At 41.8% G+C, this 20,396-nt stretch overlaps 1 protein-coding gene across 2 annotated transcripts in view; it reads right to left on the bottom strand.

Annotated features, from left to right (window-relative positions):
- Positions 1–19,638, bottom strand: part of OGA (O-GlcNAcase) — a 28,683-nt gene extending 9,045 nt beyond the window's left edge. The window contains exons 1-12 of one of the 2 annotated variants that reach the window (XM_075215887.1): positions 19,210–19,638; positions 14,785–14,836; positions 14,061–14,158; positions 13,029–13,159; positions 11,903–12,074; positions 11,118–11,216; positions 9,536–9,820; positions 9,014–9,172; positions 6,020–6,630; positions 4,876–5,050; positions 1,469–1,554; positions 572–676 (exon numbers count right to left, since the gene is read on the bottom strand). In XM_075215887.1, the coding sequence (XP_075071988.1) occupies positions 572–676; positions 1,469–1,554; positions 4,876–5,050; positions 6,020–6,630; positions 9,014–9,172; positions 9,536–9,820; positions 11,118–11,216; positions 11,903–12,074; positions 13,029–13,159; positions 14,061–14,158; positions 14,785–14,836; positions 19,210–19,378 (2,142 nt within the window). In that variant the 5' untranslated portion in view covers positions 19,379–19,638. Of the gene's footprint in view, positions 1–571; positions 677–1,468; positions 1,555–4,875; positions 5,051–6,019; positions 6,631–9,013; positions 9,173–9,535; positions 9,821–11,117; positions 11,217–11,902; positions 12,075–13,028; positions 13,160–14,060; positions 14,159–14,784; positions 14,837–16,582; positions 16,753–19,209 lie in introns of those variants that run through there. The other variant, XM_075215888.1, reaches the window with a different exon arrangement.
- Between the last annotated feature and the right edge of the window lie 758 nt (positions 19,639–20,396).

Raw genomic sequence — 20,396 nt, forward strand, 5'->3', positions numbered from 1 at the left:
CAAAGTTATGTAACTGGACTTTTAAGAACAACCTTTCCCCCCCCAGAGATCAACTCATCCCTTCCTCCATACCCTTACAGAAAAAGCCACATTTTTACCATATCTAAGACCCCCATGGATCCAGAGTATTCGATCACTGCCAGTTAGCAGATCCAGACATGGAACCCCTGTTTTTCTTTAACTAAAATACCAAGTGCTTAATTGCCAAGCCCCCCCCAATAGACACTTCGGGAAACAGTCCTGGGGGTATATTTAGTAAACTGCGGGTTTAAAAAAGTGTAGATGTTGCCTATAGCAAACAATCAGATTCTAGTTATTTATTTACTACATTCTATAAAATGACATCTAGAATCTGATTGGTTGCTATAGGCAACATCTCCACTTTTCAAGCCCAGTTTAGTAAATATACCCCCTAGATTGTAAGCTCCTGTGAGCAAGCCCCCAGCTATTTTCTTCTAACATGCTCTATGTTCACGTGGCACCCCATGTACCCCATTACTATAGGCCGCTACAGAATATGCCGGCACTATACATTTATATTAATTAGTGTTATTGACACCTTCAGGCTCACCTCATCCTTTGGATAATAAGGTCGGATTGTGTAGACTTTGGAGGTAGGCGTCAAGGGGGGAGGCTGAAAAAAGAGGTCATTTGCTCCCTCAATTGGAAGCAAACGCTGTGAAAAATAAAAGGGGTACAAATCAGACCTGGAAATCAAAACAATCCTGATGAACAATGTAAAATAGTAAATAAAAATATAAAAATGCCACTGCAGGTATTTCTGCAGCAAAAAAATAAACAAAAATAAAGGGCACATTGAGGAATACTCCGCATAAAAACAGTGCTCAGCATCATAGTAGGGTTACTACTGATTTAACCTTTACCGGTCAAGGAAAGAGATACTGCCAATGACACATGGAGAGGTTTGGTCTGAAGAGGGTTAACTGTGACAAGAGGAGGCGTGTCATCCAACACAGCAAAGTGAGACATGGCGCAGTGCGCTATAGTGCACCTGTGAGGGAGAAAAAGGCGGCGCACGAAAGTCCATGAGCAAATTTTTCTCTACCACCCCTGGTCACTGCTATTAATGTACTGACTAGGATTTCATATCCATTGTCTTTTGCCATTCACCACTTCCCCCTTTGGTCATGGAATTTCAGCTAATAGCCAAGCCTGCGCATGCGGCCTGCTCGCCAGCGCGCAGGACGGGCGCTGCGCAACCTGCAAAGAAACAATGTAAGACGCAACGCTGTTTGCCGCGCAACGCTGGCGCTTGGAAGCACAACATCTCCTCCACCTGAAAAACAGGATTGTGAAATCGTAAAAAAAAAAAAGAAATAACCATTAGATTGTTACAGTCAAAGCCTTCAGCAGACCAAGCCTTACATATCCTCAGATGCACAGAAATGTTTGTCGGAAAATAAAGTGTAAAAATAAAAGTCATTCAGTTTTGAATTCATATTGATACCTGGAACTCTCCTGCTAGACCTCCTCTAAAGGCCCAGGGCTCTTGGTCTCCACTTAAGAACTGTGCTGAAGATTGACTACGGCACCCTGTTGAAATCAGATCCAAGCGGAGAATGTTATACGAAGGGGGTTTTCGAGAGTCTACATTTCCAGCAAAATAGTTAGACGTGGAAAAGGCTCTCTAACGTTCCTAGTGTTCACTGCTTCAAGGCTGTAATAATTCTGTGCCTGTACAAACTGAAGTGTAACCCCCCTAACGTAGTGCAGCTCATTTCAACAAGCCATCAATTCAGAAACCAACATTAAATAAAGTCTGGCGCTCTTACAGCTACTGGATTCAGTTTCAACGAGTCTGCATTATCATAGCTCTAAGGATTATACTTCTGAAGTCACATTTCCAGGCTTTCACTTCGGCAGATTAGAAAAATAAAAAGGTGAAGGGTAGAATATACCATGAATCAGGAGAATGACAGTAAAAATATACTGTATGTATAAATAGGATATACTGATTGCTAGAGTGGGCTGTGTGCACTAAATGGGGGGTGATAATCACCAGAATATCTTCAGGGTGCCTCAAATAAAGGATTTCTTATTTTGGTGTGCTCTGATCACCTAAGAACTTGACAATTGCTGTATTAACGGCATATGACGGAAACAGGCGTTGGAAATTCTAGCAAACACTGCATGTAAAAAAAGGATTTTTTGGTTTAAGTAAAGGCCCTCTCAGAAATGGGAGTACCCATGTTTTAGTCTGCATAAACATTTCAAGTTTCAATATAAAAGTTATAGCTAGTATGAAATATGGGGAGCTGGTAGAAAGTACATGTCAGGGTTCACTAGCTATTTTAATAAACAGTTGCTGAATCGAAACATATTTGTATTTTCACACTGTTCCAATTGTATCTACTAGAGCAGCCGTCCCAAAGGGGTGGATGAAGCCTCCCACTCATTAAACTGTAGGTGAATTTGGCTACTTTAGTTCATTGATAGAAAAATAACCTGGACAGCCAGCAACAGTGCGGCCTATAATAGTGACCCAATCAGTGGTGGGACAGAGCTGAATGAACTGACTGGTGGTAGCAGGAAGGGGGAGGGGGGATTTAATTACACAGGGACTCTATGTGTATGCTGGTCACTAGAACAGATCATTATATACTGCTCACCAGTCAGCCAAATAGTATACACTCCTTATGATATATCCGCACAAGACTCCCTGTAAAAACATCTTCTAGGTTGCCTCCAGCACTCAAGAAATGAGTTCTGACGGCTTATGACAGCACCTTAAACAATAGCAAATCATTTCTTTAAATATATTAATGTCGGTGCTTAATTTCTGAAAGTGTTTTTTTTGCCACTTATACATATTATCCCATACAAAATACTAGCATAGCTGCACGGTTTGTTTTTCTTACAGAACAAGGACAAAATGCAGTGGTTTTTTTAACACTAAGGAGTGGTTCAAACACCGACTTTATCCCGCAGTGATAGACAAGTTCTTTCCCATACAAGCCCTTTCACCACAAAAAGACTTCAAATAGACTACGGGACCAGGACAGTGTACAGAAAAATATTTGTATACGATGTACTGTGGGTCCTCACCAGACATGTATAATATAGCTAAACAGAGTAAGAATGGTCATACATGGAAGAGCAGGGTACAAAGGCAGATATGCTCGAATGGAACGTAAAATACAGGGACTGCAAATGCACTAGTCCACAAAACAGGGGGATTCCTTTATGAAACCCTGTTTGTTTTTTTTATAGCAAACATCTAGCACTGATAGATCGCAGATGTTTCATCCTAAAAGTATACAAACATGCAACAACTGCTTTTACTTTAGCTTCACAACACATCGTCATATGCCTGGAAATGCTGAATGAAGAGTTTCACATTCATACTGTAAAACTTCACACACCGGAGGGAGCAATAGTCATGAGAATGCAGCAATACGTTCACCAAGATCCAGTGCTACAACTGAGGAAGAGGCGCAAAGAGTTTAGGTAATGTTCCCGATGGTGCTTTGAATAAAATGAGCTGACCTGCCCGCACAACATATACATCAGAATTAAAGTATCAAATAACACCGGCGAGTTGAAAGCTGTACACACTAAAGGAAATGGCAGCGGCTGACAAAGTGTGACTTCAGTTTCATACATAGCACAGAATACTCTACGCTGCCTAGCTAAAGAGGTCATTTATAATCGCTGCAGAGCGCGGTATGCATCTTGTGTTCTCCGTCCAATAGCAGCAGACACTTGTGCTCAGGTTTCTCCCATCTGTGCACAATGAGGAAGACACAATACAATCATTAGTAAGCAGAAGAATAGGACACACTTCCTGTCATAAGGTCTGAAAGCAACTAGGGGCTCTTTAAGCAACTGAAATGCCACTTTCTAAAACATAAGGGACCAAGATGTATAATGCTTCAATAGATTTTACTTGGATCTTATCGTGGAGAATCAAGTTTATTCAAAGCTAAATTTGTGTAATTTGCAATCAAGACCTTCATAGTGAAGCAAAGGTTCTAATACACAAAAAAGATATCTGTGATATTGCATATAAATTTTGGTTGATATTAGCATTAATTTAGGGGTTTGTAGCAAATGTATAATCCCCTCTGTAAACGTAGAAAGTCGATTCACTTTTTGGAAGTTCTTGAAAGGTCTCCAGCGCCGCTGCCTGCTGTGTTCTAGAAAAGCAAGTTTCCACACTGCTCCTTTACACGACTTTGAAACCTGAAAATAAAATGAGACTACGCCAGTAGCCTAGGCCATGCTGGTGCTTAGGATGAATTTCCAGATAGTTTAGCACACAAATTTACCTGCAAAACATAAACCAGTGCATCTAACGTCATAGAGGCACACGTTCAGTTTGCTTGACTTCCAAAGGAAATTGGAGCCATCCCTACATGCCGCCCCCCCACCCAATTTTGCTGTAGACGCCCTTGAGCACCAGAATAGCCTTGCGCAAAGCTCGCGGGCGCTGGGGAGATTTCCCTTCTCTTTTCCAGGATGTCAATTGGAGTTCTTCAAATCTTCTGTTAAAATAGCAATGATGTTATTGCCACACAGCAAGCAGCAGGCAGCTGGGTTCACCTTGTACCAAGTCAATACCGTCGGCTAAATATTGCTTTACCGTAGAGCCCAGTTACTTTCAGTCCAGTCCACAGTAAAACAAATATTAAAGATCACATTTCATTTCAGAACAGAATAAGCCCATGGGGGGGGAATAAAACATTTCAATTTGCAGTAATATTTAGTAATAAACTCATAAGATCATGTTCTAAGCATTTAAAATTCATTATAAATATTTATTCCGGTATTAGAGAAGTTTTATTCACCCCGGAGCCAGCGACTGTGGGTTTATAGGAGCAGCGTAGTAGCTGCAGGTCACCCTAGATCACATACCTAGCCACTGAACAAATGACTTCACCATTGAAATGATGCTCTTGATATCCCAGACGTAGGGGTACAGGTCGTACAGGATGGTCCTGTTTGGGCAGTTGGACAGTCGGGTGAACATGGTCATCACGATGCCGCACATTTCTTCAAACTTTACCGCTTTATCCCTCCATTCACTTATCTACAACACAGAACAGACAGGTCGGATATTCAGGGGGGGTTCTTTCAATAGTTCAAGAAGAGATAAACATAACAAAAACAAAATAAAAATCCACAAGACAATGTATAGATAGGCTTCCCATGTACTGTAGATTGTGTCACTTTACACAAGTTTATTATCAGTATAAGTGGGGAAAACTTGCTACCATTACTGTGTTTTACTGAGAACCGAAGGGCAAGAGGTGAACGTTCGTGTCTGAACAAGCTTCAAGTCATGTTGAGCTTTTTTTTTATTATATTCTTATCCCCTTGCAAGGTGAAAATAATGAGAAACAAAAACTAATCATATAAAATGTTAAAACCTCAAACAGTTTTGTGATACTATTATGTATGGTTACTTGATAATACCTGTAACACTGTGTGGGTTATAATTGGGGATTAAGCCCAATGTTATGGGCTTTTTTGTTGTTTAAAATGTTATAAAAAAAAAAAAAAAAAAAAAAAAAAAAAGGAAAATGCAATAAAATTTTACCTGATTTAAAAAAAAAAACCTCAAACAGTAGAGGGCGTCATTTTCAGGGCTGAACTAATATAACCTATCAACACACCAGGAATCCGGATCTCCTGATTAGCCAGAGAACCCATTCATCTGCCCACACAACATCTACAATCTATATATTAGAGAGCTGCGCTCTTTAATGGAAACCCTCATGTCACAGCGGCCAGAGACTATTCCTGCAGTCTCTAAATTATCATAATATATTAATCAAGCGCCCTAAAATTTTCTACATTTGGTAACCAAGCAGAAGTATGATGCGTTTATAAAAACTGCAAATTTTCAAGTCCTGATTTAATTTTTTTTTAAAATAACGGAATAGGCAGGGTCTGCAGTGCAAAACAGTAAGTATAAATACTGCTAAATATATTTTGCTATAATCCCCTGTTGAAACCAACAAGAGCCCGGTACAAGCAGACATTAGAGTGCACTCACCTTCTCGGAGTCCTTGCCCACGCAGTTGACGCTCACTACGCTGCTGTTCGCGCGAAGCCACACAAATTCCTTTAACATCTGAGCCCCTTTTGGTCCATGCTCATAAGGCAAGTAAAACAAATCCACAAGTAATTGTAAATCCTCCAAGGTCACGGCTTCGGCTGTGTAGAGGGGCTTCTCGTTAGGACCAGGGATAAACACGTCCTTGTTGATCTGTTCATCGGTCTGCATGGGGGCTATGTCATTACACGCATCCTCCTGCATACACAGCTCTAAGGATTTGCTTTCACCTATGCTCTCTTTGTCAGTGTCCATCGGCTTTAACTCCTCCGACATTTTGGCTTCCGCGATGTCAGTTAAGATTTGGTTAACGTTCTTATTTACGTCCTCTATCTTTTCCACCACCATGTCCATGGGCTCTTCGTCAAGCTGCTTCTTCTCCTCCTCTTTTGCCAACATCGGCGGGTCAGGGCTTAACGCTGTCCCTTGGCTCATAATGGGTTGTTGATAAACTGTTGTAACGGTGGTCGCTGCGCTGAGGGACGGGGTGGTAATTAATGGTCCGATCCCGACGACGCCGGCTTTTGCTCCACTGTGCGCTACTTGTCTGTCTGGAAGCATTAGGATTAAAAATAAAATAAAAATAAATTTAGAATGCAGTCCCAATATGTTTGAATCTACTGTTTTATACAAGGTTCAATCCATACTAGAAAGCACATTTTACCATGAATTAAGTTTATATATCAGTACTGTAGATGAAAATGAACCGTGTGTAAAAATTGTATTAGTTCTTAAAATGCTTACCGTGCAGACATTTATATTTATTACACACAGTCCTGCTACTGTGCCCTGTCTAATGCCACGGAGAATGAGAAGACACATTAAATCCCTTTCTATACCACCGTTTGGGGAAATGGAGGTGCGTTAATTGTGGGACACTGAAAAATTACGGACAAAAATCTCCTTCTATCCATCTGCTTTAAAGGGAAAGATGGTGGAATGTCCCAGAGCTCCCCCTCAACAGGTGCAGAGGGATGCCCAAGTATAAACCAAAAATGTGTCCTCCGTAGAGGCAGCACCATTCCTGCGGGGATGAACAAATGTAGACCATGTAAATAGGGTATGTCTACATCTCACAATGGGCTGACTATCCTGGTTGAGACATTATCCCTGAAGGTACCAGTAGAACTGCAGTCTGGTAATAGACCTACCAGACTGCCATCCTGATCCAGCAGAAGACTGACTGAGGAGGTTCCGCATTCCTTACTATGGCCCTCTAAGACGACAAACATGAATGACGGAACTCCAGAGTTCTGAACAAGTAGACAACACACCGTATCAAGGGAAGGCAGCGCTATTTCTTTGGAGCTGCAAGGACATAAGAACAGTATCAACTCCTGATTGATATGAAAACTGAAGATTACCTTAGGTTGGAACGATAGAACTGTACCAAGGCCAGTCTTGTTTTCGTGGAAGACAAGGTATGGACATTATAGACTATAAGTTCAAAGACACAACTAGATGAAAGAGAAAAATGACCTTCCAGATGAAACATGGGAACAGAAGGAACACCATGCATTACCTTCAAAACAATGCTCAGGTCCCATGGAGACAAATGAGACAGCTAAGGACTAGGAGGCTAATCCCTACAATTTATCATATGTTGTGGACTACACTGCCTGCAAGGAGGTAGCCCAGAGGCTCACAGATTTATCACATAACAGTTTGATACTTGAGGAGTGAAAGGAGTTAGCCAGAGAACCGGAGGGTCCACAACTGGAGAGGATTACAACAACTCCAAAACTCCCATGGAAAAAGCATAACAGACTCCCTAACACAGCATATGCGGATTCACCAATTCCCCTAAAACAAACTCAAACCTTCCTAAAAAGTGCAAGGACCGACGTCTTGAGTCCAGAATGCTCAAAGCTGAAACACTGGACCTCGCCCAGGCAGGTTTCAGAGGTGGAAACGTCCGAGGTACTCGGGACCCTGCCACCAGGACATGTACTTAGTAAATGCAGTTCAAAGACTGTGCTAGGGACTGGACCCAGTATAGCCCAGGAATTGCCTGGTGCCACCTGTCACTGCAGAGGTACAAAGGAAGCACAGATCGTGCCAGAGTATACCACAGGTCGTTTATTCTGGTGTTTGGTACCAATATAACTGGGAATCACCAAAGTTTGGGGCCTAGCTAACCTCTTCCGCTTCATACGCCTGCATCTGGTAAAGAAAGAAGCTGTCTCAGTACTACCCTGCTACACCCTACAGTAAAAGCCTCACTTGTCACCTGAATGGTAGCTAGAACACAGAAACAAAGAACAAAACACTTCCCTGAGATGAAGTCCCAGGGGAGCAGGAGACATTACTAGTCTGAAAAGTACCATTGTGTTTACTGGGAAGGCTGAACCATTGAGTGCTGTCTTGTCCAGGGAGGCCGAGGTAATCTGGAGAGTAAAGCACTGGAGACAAGTTGTAGCAGACACAGAATCTTGTAGATTGAAGCCACGATGACTGCACAGAAGCCGCTGTTACAGCAGAGCTGTTATTGGTTGTTCACATCACCCTTCTAGCAGAACTCTGCAGAGAACACCCGGTGGAAACTTGTGCATCTTGGACAATAGTATAACAAGTGGGGGGGATTTTGCCATTTTCCCCCCACTGCCAGTGATTGGAGATTTGTGGATACTGCAGAGGTACCTGCAGCATGGGTGAGCAAGTGTAAGGGAGAAAGATCAACCCTCTAACAGGATGAAATTGAGTCTCACTGTCCCTCAACGGTGGAAAAAGAAAGAAACATAAAAAATAAGGGGACAGAAGAGCGTGGCTGGCATGTGTCAGACATAGGGGACCGGTCCAATCAGACACCTAAAGTAAAATTCTGTGATAATGTATAATTTATAGCATTTCACTCAAAAATGAGTTGTTGCAATGCCCTAATATAATAACTGTGTAGAGCAGAATACAGCTGGTTTATGAATACATAAGACTTACTGCTATACTGAAGAGGCATTCCAAACTCCTGCAGCCAGTCTATTAGTGCCAGCTTGAGAGCCATCTGAGGACTATAAAGAACATCTGTTTCAAGATCTTCATCACTGCCTTCATTTTCTAATTTAATCTGGATAGATATAGTGCTGTCCTCGCTGTCAGCTGCAGAGGAGGAAAATAAAAAAGGTATATTTATAATAAAACATAGTGGACGGACAGCTTTTCTGATACAGTCACTTTAATTACCTCATACGGTATCGTCTTCACAAGACATATGAAGGCTTTAGCAGCTCTTTTATATGAAGCAACTTGCATTGTGTTATTTGCATGGTTTTTAAACAATATTAACATTTATAATCTTAAAAGCTCTCAAATCTGTCAAATACTTTTGTAATACAAACCCCCTACCAGTCTTCTCTCTGACCCTCCAATCCACTACACATAAAATCAACCGAATATAAAAAGTACAATATTTTTTTTTTTGTAAGATCACCAACATTCTGACTACTTGCAGGATCTACTTACTCATCACTACGTCCTTCCTCACGCCGTTCATATTTGATTTATACCAGGTAGCAAGAGTGTGAATTGCCACATAATTTGACTCAAATTCACAGTTGGGGTTGGTTAAAACCCCCTGGAGCCGGGGAATGAGCTCAGTGGAGCGTCCTTTGTAGGGTCCGAGAAAAAGTCTCTTCTGATCATAGTCATTTGCGTGTATATTGTCCCAGATGACCGGAGACCTCTTGAGAATTTTGGAAATCTCTTCGATAGTTTCCACAGGAATGTCTTTAGAAACAACCTTCGGGCCTGGAAGAACGCGAAAGAACAGATTTACTTTGGCTGAACAGCGTCAGGATTCAAAATAAGCAAAAAACAGCAATAAGTCAACAAAAACAGAGGATATTATGTATACTATTATTCTGAACACTAGAGCAGTGGTAATTGCTGTATTGAAAACAAACTATATTATAAGTGTAGCATCTGTAGAGCTGAATTGGCAGCGTCTGCATGCTGCCATGTGACAAAGACAATGTTAACCCCTTTTGACTGTTCAGACATTTCATAAGCGATATCTCCCATAAACATCATTAAACATAATGGCAACATAGTGTGGCCGGTACAATCACTAAACGCTTGCATTTAATGACAGCTTGGGAACCCACTCTTAAGGTTAGGGACAGTTAAATTCAGTTCCTCAGGACCTTGATAATTGCACACACCATTCAAGCTGAACATTATGTGCTTCTAATGCAGAACATACGGTGATTCCTCATTAAAGGGAAATACAAGAAAATCCCCCAACAGGCAGGCTAGGCAATGTCTGTTACACCCTTAGGAGGGAGGGCAACGGAAAAATAATCAACCTCTGTTCCCTCACCATAACACTCTCACTCAAGGCTACAACTAGCTCAGCAAGGACACAAGAAAAGGAGCAAGCTACAGGACATTTCTTTACAGCATTGGGAGAGATTTAACAGCAGGGATAAGAATCTTCTTTTCTCCGTGTGCACAAAGGGAACAGACAGTGCCAAAAGCAATGGGGGTGAGGAGGAGAACTTATGAATGAGAGCTGCCTGGAGGGTTGTCCTACCAAGAGATTGCAACATGCGAGGGCAACAAAACAGATGCTCCGCAAACCAGGTCCCCCGATACACCATGACCTGGACAAGAGAAACGGTAATGCTGTACGGGCGCTACGGTGTATAACTCCTTTTTCTCCTCGGGGTCCAGGGAAAGAGTTGGGTGTAGACATGCTAGTAGACACTTGCTAAGTACCTACAGTCATTGTATTTACTCCCTCTGTCTACAGGGGTGTTGTGTGTTCCTGCTCACATGACAAGGGCGACTCTAATTTCACCCAGGCCTCTGACCAATGAAATCAGAGGTTGCAGTGAAGTCAAGTTGGCTTAACTGTGAGGCAACCTGATTTGATCAAAGTAACAGTAATTTCAACAAACACTCCACTGCCCCCATAAACGGCAGCAACTTTTACTTTATTTATTTTTAAATTAACCAAGATTTTACACAGTCCTACAACTGTAAAGCAGGTTGTGACTAGTGGACTGCCAGTTGGACGGACTATCCTGTAAACAAAAAGTCTTACCCGTCCAGAGAACATCTATGTTAGGAAGTAGCTTCTCACCAACTGTTCGTAGGTACGGGGATTGGGCAACATTTGGGTAACAAAATGTCCCGCAATATTCTATAAAACAAAACAGATCGCTGCCATTAACCATTAGTTCTTCACACAAACAGACTCATTCTTAAGGTGTACCCGCGTATACAATCTGGAGGCAGCCATTCACTGACTAAACCAATATGAACATCCGACCGATCAGTTCAGTAATGTCACTGGTTTCTAATGCATTAGCTGCATCCACAGTGTGTACTTAAACAGATGCTCTTTATTCCTTAAAAATAAGGTATTTCACTTTATTTAGGATTACAGTAAAGCTTATGGGTATGTGTCAATATGAAAAATTAGCCACGGTTGGAAGCTGCCAATTTCTCTCTTTGGTTTTACCATAAAATCTTTAAGAATAACTTAACATTGGGGCGCCCTTTTAATTCACACAGAAAAACCCCTCTATAAGGTGCATATTATCAGTGAGATAAATGTTCTATTAACCCTGTATATGTACGTGTGGCTAGAGTCGTGTAGAACATAAAAGCATTTCAGACAAATCTTTGGTTTCAAAGATAGATAGGGAATAAGTGCTCCCAATGTCTTCCATACAAAAGTTTGGCCTACCCAGCCTGACTACACGTATCCTCCAATTTGCCCAGACCTTGTGTATGAGCTTAACTGGAAGTAAAATCGAATTCCACAAGCCAACCCCATCAACCTTGCTATCACATGAATATTATAGATCAGTGGTGGAAAGTTACCTGTAGGACAAAATAAAAATGTTTCTGGTTCACTTAAGTACTGATAAATTTCATTGGTTATGGACACTTGTGCATGAGCGAAAGAGCTGAACACCTCCTTGTCTGCTGGGCACATGTTGTGATCAATGTCATCAAACAAAAGAGCAAACGATTTGCAACCAAACTGAGTGACCTGGAAATTAGGGAAAAGTAGAATAAATCTTGCAGAAATGACAGAAAACTATATACATGCAGAAAGCATATTCCCTCCAAGGTTTCAGTGACTAGACCTCAAAATACTTATATATGTCAGAGATCCTTTAAACATTTAATAACATTAAAACACTACTACATAGTAACGTAAGCTTCTTCAGATTTTCAGCACTCCCACCAAATGAGGCAATGAGGCTAATTAACTAACACTGCAACTAGGATTAAAATTTACACTGAACCGTAGCATTCAGACACTTTATTTTAATGCCTAACTTACATTAGGCAGATACAACAAGCAGCTGCAGTATTAACAATGTGTTTTAAGTGAAAAGTTTGCACCTAAATACAATGTTAGCAAATTAAACTGCCTTAATATCAGAACGGTGTTTGCGTGCAGAGTTTTTATTTAGCCCTATGGGAGGTGGAGGGCTGCACATGTGGAGTTTATCAGGTTTGAAGTACATCAGGGGGTAAATGTATCAAGCTGAGCGTTTTCCACCAGGTTTGAAAAGTGGAGATGTTGCCTATAGCAACCAATAAGATTCCAGCTGTCATTTTGTAGAATGTACTAAATAAATGATAGCTAAAATCTGATTGGTTTTGTCAAACCCGCCGAAAAACTCTTGGCTTGATACATTTACCCCCAGGTTTCCTATCACTGCTGTAAGTTACAAATAACTGAGGACACCCAATATTAAAAGAACATACTATTTTATATAAAGTATCTTTTATAGGCACACTAACCCTTTGTGCTTGTCTAAAGTAAATATTCAGAGAATGTGTAATACATTTACTTTTTGTATGATTTCTTTCTAGACGCTATTCCTTTATTATTTCCCAAAACCATCTCGTCACTCTTATTCAATGAGTACTTTGGACCAGAGAAAGGAAGAGCACTGCAGTGTATATGGATGTTAATACCTTACGTACATACCTGGTCTAATTTACGTTTCAGTGTGGACACTTCCTTCTGGTTGGAAAAGGTTATGTCAAGCCCTGGAGATATGGCGTAGACAAACTCAATCCCAAATTCTTTAGCAGCAGAGATCAAGATCATGAGCTGGTCTGAAGAACAGAAAGAAGTACATGTTAGTATTGGGTGGAAATTGCATCATCATACCATAGAAATAAGGCATCATGTAAATGCTAGTCTCTCTGTTTTATGGATTTGTGTTTGCAGGTGCACAGTATCTCTACAGTAACCTTGCGCAGCAGCTAGGCTTAATTGTCTAGATCTCTTGTTCCGTTTCCAATTACCACGGCTCAGTAATGTATACAGTGGCGTTTCTCAAACCCAGTCTGTAAGCAGCAGGGTACAGGATTTCTGTAATTCAACTTGGGTGAATAAACTAATTAGTGCACCTTTGGACAACTCTTGTTAATGAATGTCTTGCCCTCAACTCATCTGGGACATCCCCCCTCAACTTCACAGAAGTGACAATGTTCTATGGATGGGGGGTGGGAGAGGTGTAGTGAATGCAGAGCTGTGGCTATCCTATCAGGTGCCACATTGAATTCATGCATTAACAACCACAGAAGACTGTATACCCTGGCAGTGAGCACCAAAAAAAGTGCCACAATAGAGGGAGGAGGGACCAGTTATTAAAGTAGAGGTTGTCTCATGATAAAACACTTCTTTGTAAGATATTTAAGTCAGTAATTATCCCTTTTGTTCCCATATAGAGAACTTCTCAGAATATCCGGAGAAGGCCTGATCTACAATCCTGGTAGTTTATCAGAGAATTATTGATAATAAACCATTGAAACGGATATAGAAAAGCTGTAAAGGTGACCTGGACAGCTTCCATATTGTGCTCAGAGACTCATTATCACTGGCAGGTAAACAGCACGTTTTCATGACTTGATACCCACTAATGCGAATTGTTAATGTGACACAAAAACAAAGCCATGGGGATGACTTAAGAAACCTACATCCGATAATGTGCAAACCATAAAAAATAATTACCAGCTTCTTCCACGGAGTACATCTCTCTCCAAAACATTCTGTGCTTGTAGTCATCTTTTGGTGCATACAGGTACGTGTTAAGACCCCACTTCTGTAGCCTATGGTAGAAAACGGGAATAATACAAGCAGCAAGAAACAGGATCACTGCTTGCCAAAAACAACATGCCTAAATGAGAACAGCACCTTTACAGAACATTATCTTCCAAACAGAATGGTTTATTTCATTGCCATTGGCTAAGACAACATGCATGCATTGGATACAATTCCCTACAGAGCTGATCTATATCCAAACCGGCCCATAAACGCTGTGATTTTGGCACCAAATTAAGTTGTTTTAGACCTAACTGACTGCAAACTAAAGGGATATATGGGTCCAAAAAAAGGCCACTGGTCCCAATCACCAACCGAAAATGATAATTCAGATGTCAGCTGGTAAATATGGAGGACAATAACCACATCTTCTACGTGCACATAGTCAAAGCTCAAGAATGGTGCATTTTCGGATCTGTCCCGAGCACTGAAACGCATACTCCTAATTCCAAGTTAGACATGTTTGGACAATTTAGGTACAATGGAAAATTAAAACATATGATAAATGTAGAATTGGGTGGATTTCCTATTTAACTACGTAGTTTTTAGTATTTCCTGCTCATGATAGGTAACCTTTTGTTGTGTTTTCATGAACAGTTAAACCATAAGAAGCTTTGCCAGAAACATTACTAACCTTCTAAAAAGTTCTTTCCTTTGCTCCATAGTCCATGGCCGTCCATAGAACCCTGGACAGAAAAGATGATAAGATGTAAGAGCATGGTTTATATAGTGTTTTTGACACCACAGTTATCCTGCATCACTACACTGTGCTACTAGGGATCTCGCTCCTTTCACTAAAACTCTCAGTCTGAGGTTTCCAACTTGCCTCCATTTCTTACATCATATCATCCCTGTCACATGTAGCCCTGTCCTCAGACATAACCAGGAGAGTGAACAGGTCACTGACCACTCTCATGCCTAAATTAGTGGTAATAAAGCAAACAGTCTGGGTCCCCCAATGGGCTGTACATATAGCAGCAGATAGCCACACTCCATGTAGTAAACAAACTTTATGTGCTCTAAAAACGATTGAGGATTTAATCTCCATCCAGTTATAGGAAAAGCACTTACTAAAATTAAACTTAAATTGAACAGAGAAAGTGACTCATGTGTCTCCATGCAGTTGAAGTGAAAAACATGACAAACATCACAAACAAACTGACCACAAGCTCAAGTGGAATGCTACAGATAGCAAAATAATCTGCTATGTAACATTAAAATATTATATCATATTACTAAATATAAACATCCCATGAATATACAGAGTTCCACGTCGTTTCAAGTAGGTGAAAGTGCAGATAGAACGAGTTTACATACAAGTGAAATATACCTATAAAAACATGCAATCATATACGAATCTACCATTGAAGGAGAAAAAAAAACCAAAGAAAAACAAACAGGAGGGAGTATAACAGCGCTGGACCGTAAGATCTAACAAGAGTCCCACTGAATGGATCGCAGGAGTACATTTTTGTTAAACTAGGTTATAGAACTAAAACCAAAGTTTAGTTCTGGGTGGAATTAACCTTTAACTTTAGTACAAAAAAAGAGTTTCAAAGCGCTTTCAACAGCAACCAGAGAGAAAAAAAAAACCATTATGGCATGGAAACCATTACATACACTAAAGTAAAGAGCATCTTCCAAATGAAAGTAGCCAACTAAGGTATCAGATTAGAACAAAATGATCCTTGGAATCTTATTTAGTCTTTAAGCACAAAAAAGAAAATGATCTGGGTTTCCAACTAAATTCTCCGTGAGCATTTAGCCACCAAGCCGCACCTCTTCTCTAAAGACACCATCTATGGATCTTGTTCAACTTTTCCCTCATAGCTGAAGACAGTGGACTTATTTTGGAGATAACTAGCTAACTGCCAGTTACAGAAAGACCTTGCAGATAATGAGTCACACAGGATACGGTCTTACAGCTGGCACCATTATAGGTAATGATCCAGCTGCCAAGACTCATGACTACAAATCACTTCATTTATTAAACATCTATCATCAGCAAAAATAAAATGTCCTTAACTGGGAGTACGAGGCTCTATACATAATAGATTGCTAGCAGCTCCAAGATCCAAACTGCAAAACGTTATTAATGAGTTTTGACACTAGTACCCTCCCAGAAAAGCTAAAACAAGCACAATTCAGCTATCAATGTTTTTAATATGTGGTGTGCCCAAAATATTTTAATCAGCCCTAATGACCTCTAGACAGTCACAATTAACAGACCTGGCCCCTTCTCTCACTCTAAACTGTTAATTTGGTTCATAGATAACATCCTTGACAATATGAAGATTATTTGATATGGTTCAGACAAAACACGTTCTGTAACCAACAAGGCATTTTTCTACATTAGTCTAATTTGGACATGCAGATTAAGACTGATATGCAATTGGTTGTTGCGGTTTACAACACATTGGAGTTATATGCACCTTGTCACATACACACAGAGGAAGGAGCCATTTTCTGGGCTGAGCTAAGCCCGGACCATCAGGAGTTAGTGTCGTCATCATGCCTTAGTCCTGTCCCTGTGAAATGATTGGCTGCATTCTCATGAATATTTAACCAACAAAATGACTGCCTGCATTGTGTGCGTGTGTGTGTAGGAGACGGGGACACTATAAATTTGGAAGCCTTTTAATGATATGTATTTAGTTAATAAACTCTAACAAAGCCTAGGTCATGTGACATTGCTTAGTAAAATGCACGAGAACTTCTGCACTATACAGTGATCAGCTTGTCCTTGTCGCTTGACAGTACAAAAAAAAAAAAAAAAAAGAAAAAGCAATGACATATCTATACATGTTCATGTCAAGAACACACATATTGGAGGAAAAGCAATGAACGTTTATCATCAGACTTTTAAAGTTAGGTTGCCATTTGTACTTACAGTATAAAAACAATAGCAGATTACCAGGCCTTCCCAACTATTCCTGTGCTAGAAAAATTGGTGAAAACAAACGCCAGCGCTGTTGGGCAGAAAATATTCTTGCACAATGCTGCAAGTCATTGTTCCTTCACATTCTTTTCAAATACATTTACATAATCATCTGCCTTCTGACTGTATTGCTGAAATCTATTACTGTATACCCCTGCCAATACAACAGAGACGTGGCTGTGGAGGACTGCCAAAGACCCAGATGGGTGAAGATCAATTATATGTATTGGCCACACTCAACAACTTAGCAATATCAGCTGCTGAGCTTGATATCTGCAAATGGGAATATATATTTTATGCTTGGCGAAATGTTCTAAATGCTGCGATTGGAATGTTAGACTGGGTCTACATGTAAGTGCTTTCTCCGCGGATGTCAAGCCATATTTAAGCAAATTTACTAATCATTACCCAAACAATATATGTGGAGAAAAGAGTTCTATGACAGAGGGACAATGCACAAGTATGCCACATCTCCTGCTCTCGTCACAGCACTGCTTCATGCTGCCAATGCCATGGCCACAACACAGGAGAAATCGGTGCTGGGACCGCAAATCAAGGCACTTCAATGAGCACAATGATGAAACTAGGTGGGACAGACCCTCCATTGTGGGGTTCTGATATAATAATGGTACCAACTTAGGAGGGGGAACTTAGGAGTTAATTCATTATACCACAACTCAGCTAAACTGTAGCTTTTTACCTTCCACAACCTTCTTTAGGGCAGTGTTCCAATGGGATCTAATGCACATCAAAAACTTGAGACTCAAGTATAAATCCTTCAGTTATTTCATGCATATCGCTCTATTCTATTATACAAAGCGTTTGATATATGAATATTAAGTAGTGGCTTTTCTTACTCTTTGAAGAACAGCTCTATGAGTTATTGAAGCTATACATAAAGGTACTATAAATGGAAAGCAGAACATGAATGCACCATGTAGCTTCTTTCCATATGTGCCTCTTCTCACTCCTCTGGCTGACACAGCAATCGACAATTCACAATTATAATAATCAGTTGTGATCTGTTAACTGCTCTGAAAAAAAATTATAGTCAACACATGCAGAAATACTTCTCTTTCTATGAACCATAAATTATACCAGAAAGGTTATTTAAGTTCTCCTAGAGCTCTGCACTGCCTCAAGCAGCAGGAGGGAGTGGTATCTGTCACTTCAAAAATAGACCCAGAGATCTGTTAAGAGGCAAAAGCCCCTCCCATAAGAGTTATACCAGTCTTCTGATAGACTATGAAGACCATGCCAGTAGGCTACAGATAATTGAAAATATCTTCAGTTCTCATAAGCAGATTGCATTGCATACATCTATGTCCCTCTTAGTGAACAGCATGCAAAACATGATGTTCACTAAGTGTAAACCTAGACATTCCCTAAAGTTGGCCTATGTTCAGATAATCAACCCAACTCTGGTGCATGAAATATATGAAATTAATTATTTTTGCCACTGGTTGAAACTTAAACAGCAATGCAGTGCTACCTCTATAACAGACCTGGCCAACCTGTGGCTCTCTAGGTGTTGTGAAACTACAAGTCCCAGCACACCCTATCAGCTATAGGCTGGCTTTCTAATGGCAAAGCACGATGATGGCTTATAGTTGCACAACACCTGGAGAGCCACAGGTTGACCAAGTCTGCTCTACACCTTCTTGCTCACCCGAGGTATACTCACTTAATGAGACAAAAAAAAAAATGTATTAACCCAATTATATACCCTTATTACATGTCTGATACACAGCAACTTAAACAGATATAAATACAGTTTAGTGGCCGTAAAAGGGATAATGCTATGAAGAGGGTGATGGAGCAGTGCAGCACTGTGCTCATTACTTATCTGCCACTTGTGAGTGACAGAACTGTCAATCATCTGAACCCCATGACGTCACGACCCACTTTTCCTTTCCCAGGAGTCTGTGCGGCAGCATCAGTGCAGAATGTAATGCAGACTGAGGAAACTGAGCCTCTCGGGCTCTCATAGGACTACACTGGCTGCAGTGCATGCCGGGACTTGTAGTCCCACCACAATTGGGAGACCCTGCCTGTCCCATGTTGCAGACAAGGACCTTAGACTATGACACACGATGCCTGTGGGTCTGTGACAGCACGTACCCTCCACCACGCCACACAGGAACCGCCTGGAGGTACTGGTCTCGGTCTCAGTGTCGGTATCCTCCCCCGCAGGGACGGGGGCCACCAGCTCGGGGGCCAGGGCTTGGGGGCTGGTCTCTTTGTCCGGCTCGGAGATGACGGCCGCCGCTTGCCCGTCTTTCTGCACCATCCTGTCAGCTTCCTGCCCGTAGCTCACTGCGCAGGCGCGGGAACCGGATGGAACCAGTCGCCTCAGCGAGGAGAACAACAACCCCGCGGGCTGGGGCTTAGCGCGAGAGCCGCAGCTTGTGAGCCGGAAGGTGCTGGCTCCCCGCCGACGTCTATCGGTTTCTCCGTACGCGGTCACCGGCACCGGAGGACCGAGCTGAGGAGCGTCTTTCCCCGGGAGTCTGTTTACCTCACAGTGCGACTGCGCCCGAACCTGCGGCGTGACGTCAGTGGGCGGGGCCTGCCAGGCGCCACGGCTACTGGCGGACTGCGCCAGGCATCGTGACGTCACCGCCGGGGGGCGGAGGCTCGTTAACTCCTCTGCTGCCGGAGCTCACTGTTACCCAGCGGAGAGAGATCTGCTGCGGCAGAGAGCCCGGCAGCGACATGGTTACTGGGGGACTGGCGTTCTCATTCAAACCTGACACATGCACTGAGGGCTGGGAGACACTATACACAGGATGGGTCTGTCTGTCACTGGGGTCACATAATGTGCTGGGAGACACTATACACAGGATGGGTCTGTCTGTCACTGGGGTCACATAATGTGCTGGGAGACACTATACACAGGATGGGCCTGTCTGTCACTGGGGTCACATAATGTGCTGGGAGACACTATACACAGGATGGGTCTGTCTGTCACTGGGGTCACATAATGTGCTGGGAGACACTATACACAGGATGGGTCTGTCTGTCACTGGGATCACATAATGTACTGGAGACACTATACACAGGATGGGTCTGTCTGTCACTGGGATCACATAATGTACTGGAGACACTATACACAGGATGGGTCTGTCTGTCACTGGGATCACATAATGTACTGGAGACACTATACACAGGATGGGTCTGTCTGTCACTGGGGTCACATAATGTGCTGGGAGACACTATACACAGGATGGGCCTGTCTGTTACTGGGATCACATAATGTGCTGGTAGACACTATACACAGGATGGGTCTGTCTGTCACTGGGATCACA

Source organism: Mixophyes fleayi, chromosome 6 (assembly GCF_038048845.1).
Source record: "Mixophyes fleayi isolate aMixFle1 chromosome 6, aMixFle1.hap1, whole genome shotgun sequence".
NCBI classification, from domain to species: domain Eukaryota; kingdom Metazoa; phylum Chordata; class Amphibia; order Anura; family Limnodynastidae; genus Mixophyes; species Mixophyes fleayi.